Raw genomic sequence first — 8,283 nt, forward strand, 5'->3', positions numbered from 1 at the left:
ACTAAGCCGAAAGGGGCCCGGAAGCGCAAATATACAATGCTCCGTGCTCACTTTCGCCGAGTCGACGTACAAGTAAAAAAATTCTGCGGCATCTACTCGCAAGAAGCGGCGCAATACCAAAGCGGAGCTTCTGGCACCGACATTCTGAGGGCGGCTTTGCGCGCCTTCCACCAGGACACCGGTAACCAATACAAATATGTTGATATTTGGCAGCTCGTCAAGGACGAGGAAAGGTGGGCCGGCGGTGTCCGCTCCAGCTCGGGCTCAACCTCAAAGCGCACGAAGCACACCGGCAACTACTCGTCTGGTGACACCGGTGAGGCCAGCGAGGGTGAACCGCAGGTGTTTGGGAGTACGGGGTATCCAACGCCCGACGAATACGGCGGATCCAGCCGTGGGCGCCGTCGGCCGCAAGGGACGAAGGTGGCGAAGGCGGCTAGAGCGAGGAAGGGCCGAGGCGAATCAAGCCAGCTGGCCTCGGGATCGGGCTCGCGGGGACGCTCGGACACACTTATGGTGGCGTATATCACCGCCACAATGGCGGACACTTCCCGCTTCTCGTACACCCAATTCACGGCCTGGTGGAACGGAATTGTTGCTATGGCATCACAACTTGACCTTCCGACTCCCCCTAAACCTCGACCGCCTCCGGAGGATGATTCGCCGGCGGAGTAGTTTTTTAATTTTCCCACGTTTAATTGTGCGTTTTTTATTGTGTGTTTTTTATTTTTTTAGGATTTTAATTGTGTGGTTTTTATTTTTTTAAGTTTTAGTTGTAAATTTTTTTAATGTTGTGTGTTTTTTAATAAAGTGTGTTTGTTATTTAATAAATCGTGTTTGTTTTAATTGAATTGAGTTGGAAATAAAAATAAAAAATGAAATTGAATGAATAGTAATTTAAGGAACGGTTAAGGAACGGAGGGTTGCAGGTTCCGTTCCTTAGTTAAGGAATGAAGTAAAATAGTACAGTGGGGCCCTCAAATAGTAGTTTAAGGAACGGTTTAGGAACGGTATAGGAACAGCGTTGTGGATGGCCTTATAAACTTTGATTTGCTTAGTGTACTCCCTCTGTCCCAAAATAGATGACACACTTAGAGAATGACATATGATTTTAGGAGATGTTATTGTGTGTGTTGAATGGAGAGAGAAAATAGTATATTTATATTAATGTGAGAGTGAACTTTTTCTAAAAAAGGAAATGCGACATCTTTTGTGGGACAAACTAAAAATGAAAGTGTGACATCTATTATGGGACGGAGGGAGTAGTACTTAATTTCAATCAGTTGTGTGATATACTCCTTTCATCTCAGTTAAGATGATATGTTTTCATGTTTAATACTTCATCCGTCCTAATTAAGATGATCCATTTTTTTTACATATTTTGTGAAAATGATAATAAATAGTTAAGGTGGAGAGAAAGTAAAGTAATAGAAAAAATAATATAAAAGAGAGTATATTCTCCATTATTCTTTCTCTTACTTTAATTTATCTCAACTTTAACTATTTATTATCATTTGTACAAAACAAGTGCGAAAAAAGGGGTCATCTTAAATGAGACAGGGGAATATGTCTCAAATAAGATGCCATGTTTCTATTTTTAAAAATAATAGAATCACGTTCTCTTTTCAATTAATACAAACAACCATTTATTTTTTTATATTTAAAATATCTATCTCTCTTTTTCTCTAGATTTAATACTTAATACAAACAGCCATTTATTTTCTATAATTAAAATATCTATCTCTCTTTTTTCTCTTGATTTAATACATATATATCCTCTTTCTTCTTTAATTAAACACATAATTCCTAAAATTTCATTCCAACTAAAATATGGACCATCTTAATTTGTTGAGACGGAATGAATAATAATTTATATTTTTCTATTACTATTATACCTAAATGATAGTAAGAATCATCTTCTGCACCAGCTCTAAACATAAAAGAATCATCTTTTGTACCTAAATTTCCTGAATATTGCGGTGAGAATTATTTATTCTATCTAGGTGCTTCTCCGTCCACAATTAATTGATATTGTATTATTTTCTTTTTTATTCATTCACAATTAATTGATATATTTACTTTTGACTAGTTTTAGTAATGGACCTTATATTATATGACTAATCTCATCTAATCTCATTCATATAAAACTAATATATAAAGTAAAATTCGCGTTCAATTAACTTTTGCCATCCACGGCAGGAGCATTTATTATTAAGATAGTAATATAGACCACGAATTTAACCAAATTTTAATAAATTAAAATTTTTAATTTTTCTCTATCAACTCATATACAAAAATATTTTATTGACGTTCAAAACAACATTTATTTCACTAAAATAAGTAGGAGTAATTTTTTTTCCTATTTCACTTTTCTTTATTCTCTTTCCATTTTAAAATCAAATGTCATCTCAAGCATCACCAAATACCTTGTTTTATATACACAAGAAATAATAATAAAAAAATTAAAGTTCGAGATTTAACAATCTATTTACAAATCTCGTAAAAGTGACTAGAATTTGACAAAACTTTATATTTTATGTGACTATTATCTCTTTATTATTTAAATCTAAATATTTTAAGCACGCAAATACCAACTAGATAGTACTCCAAAAAGGCAACAATCAACCAAATACTTGCAATTGAGTACTCCCCTGTCTCTTTAAAAATGATCTCTTTGAAAATGAAACGTATTCGTTTTTGGATTGTCCCATTAAAAATGAAACGTTTCCTAAAATAGAATCAACTTTATCTCTATTTTTTCATCTCTATTACTATACTCTATTTTCATTAACTCACAAAACAATACTACATAAAATCTCGTGCCGATTCTCAAATACTCCCTCCATCCCTGAAAGTTTGTCCCATTTTTCTATTTCCGTCCGTCCCACAATTTGTCTCATTTCACTTTTTTCTATTTTTGGTAGTTGACCTCATATTCCACTAACTCATTCATACTCACATTTTATTATAAAACTAATATATAAAAATATGACTCACATTCCACTAACTTTTTCAACTCACTTTTCGTTACATTTCTTAGAATCTGTGCCGGATCAAAGTGGGACAATATTTGAGAGACGGAGGGAGTATTTCATGTTTAATGGGACGGAGAGAGTACTTCAGAACAAATAGATAAAAGAACTACCAAAATCAACTCAATAAGGATAAATAAATTGAGACAGCACTTAATTAATACTCTATTTCCATAAAATAAAAAAGGAACCATAAATCAGAAATGTTCACCCTGTTAGGATTGGTAAAAAGGAAGCATAACACTACATGGATATAGATGAAATATGTTTACTAGGCACCCCTATCCCACTCTAATATTTTGGTATCGATTCTATCTGCAGATCTAAAACAATTTTTTTAAAAAGTAGACACGAGCGAATGAACAAATTGCAACTCACAAGTAGTAATATACAAGTTTTTCAAAGTCACACCCAGCAAAAGCTAGCCATGTGTTGAGATGGAGTTGTGTGATTTAGAAGTTAGTACTTGATAACATGATGGCGTAACCAGAGCTCGTACATGATCATATGGAAGGCGTCGTGACTGACAGCAGGTGAGTTCCAATGGAAGTGTTTTTGGACCTGACAGCGGATCATCGTAAAGAATTAATTTACAATCAGATACTCTGCGCTCAATGCGCAAAACTAGCCTAGAAGAGGGAAAGATTAACTACTTAACTCAAGATTTGAATTTACAATCAGTTAAGAATAGAATTGTACCTTATGCAAATTGTTGTGCAATCTGACAAACTCTTCTTGTGTGATATTCTTCAGAATTTGCTTAAGCTGGTAGACATCCTTCTCCTTTAGTACCACCGAAAATTTATGCCAATTTAGTATGTCGTTGAAAGGCAAGTCGTAGTAATTAGAGAGAATCACTGCACAGAACAATCCATAGTTAATCAAACTACAGTTATGAAAACATTGAATACTTACAAATAAGTAGTGCATACACAACATATAAAGCATCACATGTTCATATATATTCTTCAAAATATTGAATACAGAATGATTCATTTTTCTCCCCTTTTCTGCAAAAGTATTTCCATTTCTGACGGTACAAGTCGTGGTTCTTTTCAGACAGAAAAATAAATACATATTCATTGCTGTAACTAGATTTCCATTTCTAATAGCATGACTATATTCCAATCTTGAGAAATGTTATGCTACACACCTATACAAGCACCATCCGTGAGCACCATTTGTTTAATACACGTTTAGCGACTTTAATGAAACATAAAGGCCAAACCCGCTTAAACTTATTATAGCATATACATAGGTGAGAAGAGAGGGGATTAGTTCTCACCAGGTATACATCCATAGTGTATAGAGTCTGCTATACGGGCACTATTGACCTGAGAGCCACCTGGGCAAATGCAGAATTTTGTTCTGTAAAATCTCTTTTGATACACAAGATGCCCAGTGGCCCTGTTTATTCTGTTGTTGGATATGTCAAGTTCAGTATCATTTTCCCATACTCGTGCCAATATGACACGAATCTTGGAATTCCTATGCCCTGCCCAAAAAGCGAGTGTCGTCCTGCGACATATATTAATTAATTCTTCAAATCCCGTTCTTAACTGATGCATAGAAATGGATAAATGGACATGGTAAAAGAAAGATTAAACCATACTGCTAAGGTTCGAAGTGATCAGCTCAATCTACTCCATACCATACACAGAGTATTGCACTAAGGGGGAGTTTACTTTGGGTGACAGAATAGCAGCTAAAGGTAATATAGGCTTATGTTGACTTGACCATGATTTCCTGCCAAGGAGAATATGCGTGTAGACCAGAGATAGTAGCTAAGAGTTTAGCAACAGAAAATCCACTTTTCACCCAGACAGCAGTTTCAGCAAAAATAATACTACTAAAGTGAATCCCCCTTCGGTACTTTCTCAAGGTTCATGAGGTTTCAAGGCATGAAACGATCTCCTTTCTTTTAAAGCCATGGAGGTTAATAGAATTATTTTATTTTATTTTATTTTATCTGACCTTCTTCAGATTGTACTAGATTACACTCAGATGTAGATTGGTGAAAATATTTTAGGTGTGGAGAAGTTGATAAGTTCAGCTAAACAACAACAAGCACCTTAATAAACCGTATATCAAGAAATTAAAATGCAAAGTGAGGAAAAATTAAGAGGTCCAGATTTTGAAAGTAAGTACCTATTTTCTATATCATTTCCTCCAGCAGGAAGGGCAAAGGGCTGAAGAACTTGAGGAAGTGCAACATCTTTGTGTGGTATAAACCCAACATCATAGCTGGGGGAGCAAACAATACGAATCGAATTCTTTATAAGGTTTGGAAGCCCTTCGGTGGCCCTCACACCAACATCATGACAAGTAACAAAAAAATGATCTGCACCTAGAGTTCTATTCCAATATGGGTACTTGGACATCAATCCCTCCACATAGTCCCGGACAATTACAGTCATGTTCTCATAAGAGATACCCTGTATGTTATTGTAAGAAGATTGAAAAATCAGCAATTCAAATCCTCATATATTAAAGTATTGCAGGTAGAACACGAGAAGGATTACAAGAAAAACTATTGAAACTAACAATCCCTAAGAACTCAACCACCTGGAAAGCAATTGAACATAAACATTACTTGTTCTTTACATGAGTGTAACTGCGTAAGTCCTTATACATAACTAACATTTTTCCTAGACTAGAGTAGCAGACAGTTATCAGTAATGAGATGTGCGGTAGAAATACGGGCAGTAGCAGAGCTGCACATTAGACCTCTGCTCTTACCCTTTTATAGTAATGAAACAGCTCATGGTGATAAGCCTGGCAGTTGAAGTGGAAGGAGATAGTTGTTTAACCATGTATCACACTTTCTCACTCAAAGAACAAGATCATTAGGCATGCTGAGGAACAAGTTCGGAAAAAGGTATAGTAATGAAACAGCTCATGGTGATAAGCCCGGCAGTTGAAGTGGAAGGAGATAGTTGTTTAACCATGTATCACACTTTCTCGCTCAAAGAACAAGATCATTAGGCATGCTGAGGAACAAGTTCGGAAAAAGGTATAGTAATGAAACAGCTCATGGTGATAAGCCCGGCAGTTGAAGTGGAAGGAGATAGTTGTTTAACCATGTATCACACTTTCTCGCTCAAAGAACAAGATCATTAGGCATGCTGAGGAACAAGTTCGGAAAAAGGGAACAACATCTGCTCAGAAAGTAAGTAGAATTATAGTGCTTAATTGACTTATGAAACTGGATTAGGATGGATGACTTCAGCTGCCTTTTCCTAAGTTCTCTACCTTCGAAGGGATATATAGGTTAACCAGAGGAGCACTTCCTGATTACTTTGGCCGTGTTCTGTTTTTTTTGCTTATGAAGTCCTTATTTACTAAGCTGAAAACTTTCCATTCCCTTCCTTTATACAATTATATCGATTCAGGTAGTTTCTTCAGTAGATAGATAAAATAAATTTTTATGCAAGAAAAGAAATAAATATGAAAGCTACTACAACATCAATGCAATAGGAACTCCAACATCTGAAGCAGCTCAATGATCCGATTTTAACAAAAGGATACAGCATCCACAGAAGGTAAGCATTTAACAAACTCAATGGAAGCTGAATCTCGAAATCAAGCATCAAAAGCAACCACATTGCCGATGAAAATTGACGACTGTCGACATACCTTTCCTCGCATCTTATGGCAAGAGATCGGGATGAAGAACAGATCCGCCTGATCTGGATCATCCGTCACGAATTTACTATCCCTAAGATTCTGAAAAAAGTATCCTTCGCTCGCGTATTTTCCGGTCAGCTTCCGCGGCGTCTGGTAATAGGTCTTCGGATCCCCATCGGAGTACACGTACACCTTAAATCTCTTCAACATCTCCTCGTAGTTCAACCTAAACACCTTCGACAAATGATACACATCGTCTTCCTCCGCGTCGTCACTCTCCTTTCTCCCTCTCTCTACAGCCACACCTCTCTCAGCAGTATCACCGTAATCAACATCCTAGAATGAGGAAACGGAGAAATTGATCGAATCGAAACATGAGGATTAGTGAATTGACGCAATTTCATAGGCGAAAGAAGTAGTACCTCAGGCAGGGAGGGTTGTACGGTAGAGGTAGTAGCGGGGGAGGATAGGAGAGATGGTGAATGTAGGGATTTGAGGGAGAGGTAAGTGAAGGAAAGGAGGGTTACAATAGCGACAGTGAGGACGGAGCGGCGAAGCGTGCAGAAAGCGGCGAAGGGCGGTTGGTGATGGAGTTTTACCGCGGACATTCCGGAGGTGGCTGCTGGAGAGAGCTTGGAGGAGGCGCCTAGTTCCGTAGATTTATCTTCTGAAGCTAAAAGAGTGAGAGTTCAATCGACGGTGTAAGTGCAAGATCGCAGAGTCTGGTTAATTCTTTTTTTTTTTATTCTAGGACATTATTTACACTATTGTCTTGTCACACCCGTACGATGCACGGATTCGAATTAATTTTCAACATATCAAATTTATATTTTGAATTAATTACTTAAAATCTATCTATACTAATCTAAAGTGTCAGTTTGGTGAAACGACATTTTTACCCTATTTGGCGGGAAATTGTAAAGCTATTTTGTTTGTGCTTTTGGTCATTTTGAGAAATGACAACTATTGCATAGAAAAAAGGCAGCCCTATAGAGCAATAGTGGCTTCTCAAATAGTCCAACAAAATGCAATTTCTTGAAGAAGATTTGAAACACTTTTAGACACCAAACCTTGAAATCAAAGATTAAATCTTTAGAAAATAAAACAAAGAGTAAATTGGAAAAACAAAATCTGCTCACCATACCTATAGGAAAAACGACGTACGGCGGGGGAGGGGTGTCGGCATTGGCGGCGGCCGACGGTGCGAGGCGCGAAGGAGGCCGAGGCCGCCGCCTGTGCATGCATAGTGGCGGCGGCGGCAAAGCCGAGGGAGAGAAAGAAGGAGTGGGAGAGGAAGGAGGTGATGGAGTGGAAGCTGGGCGGCGGGGGCAGATCGGCGGCGGTGGCGGATCGGCAGCGGCAGCGGCATTACGGTGAAGGGGGAGAGAAACCGACCGAGAGAGAGAGAGTGCAGACTGCTGCTGTCCGGATACGGCCGAGCTGCCGGGAGGAGGACGGCACAGCCGCCGCCTGTGCATACACAGTGGCGGCGGCGGCAGATCGGGAGAGAGAGAGGGGGCGGCGGCGCGAGGCTGGAGAGAAGAGAGAAGAAAGAAAGAGGGAGAGAAGGGAGGGAGAGAGAGACGAGAGGGGGAAGGGGAGGCTTCCGGAGACGACGGCGCTG

At 38.5% G+C, this 8,283-nt stretch overlaps 1 protein-coding gene across 1 annotated transcript; it reads right to left on the reverse strand.

Moving 5' to 3' along the window:
• Nucleotides 1-3,185: 3,185 nt before the first annotated feature.
• LOC121769125 (probable glycosyltransferase At5g03795) lies at nucleotides 3,186-7,369 on the reverse strand. The gene is made up of 6 exons (XM_042165825.1): nucleotides 7,082-7,369; nucleotides 6,669-6,995; nucleotides 5,181-5,467; nucleotides 4,318-4,550; nucleotides 3,732-3,889; nucleotides 3,186-3,593 (listed from the first exon to the last, which is right to left on the reverse strand). The coding sequence occupies exons 1-6, from the start codon at nucleotides 7,265-7,267 to the stop codon at nucleotides 3,492-3,494; spliced, it is 1,293 nt and encodes a 430-aa protein (XP_042021759.1). The 5' UTR covers nucleotides 7,268-7,369; the 3' UTR covers nucleotides 3,186-3,491.
• Between the last annotated feature and the right edge of the window lie 914 nt (nucleotides 7,370-8,283).

This window comes from Salvia splendens, chromosome 15, assembly GCF_004379255.2.
Source record: "Salvia splendens isolate huo1 chromosome 15, SspV2, whole genome shotgun sequence".
In the NCBI taxonomy this organism is placed as follows: domain Eukaryota; kingdom Viridiplantae; phylum Streptophyta; class Magnoliopsida; order Lamiales; family Lamiaceae; genus Salvia; species Salvia splendens.

What these genes read in the sequence shown, in the direction of transcription:
- LOC121769125 (XM_042165825.1), bottom strand. Translation starts at nt 7,267, where the DNA reads ATGTCCGCGGTAAAACTCCATCACCAACCGCCCTTCGCCGCTTTCTGC. An exon ending in TACAACCCTCCCTGCCTGAG is followed by an intron (nt 6,996 to 7,081) that starts GTACTACTTCTT and finishes TCCTCATTCTAG; the next exon opens with GATGTTGATTACGGTGATAC. An exon ending in TGCACAACAATTTGCATAAG is followed by an intron (nt 3,594 to 3,731) that starts GTACAATTCTAT and finishes ATCCGCTGTCAG; the next exon opens with GTCCAAAAACACTTCCATTG.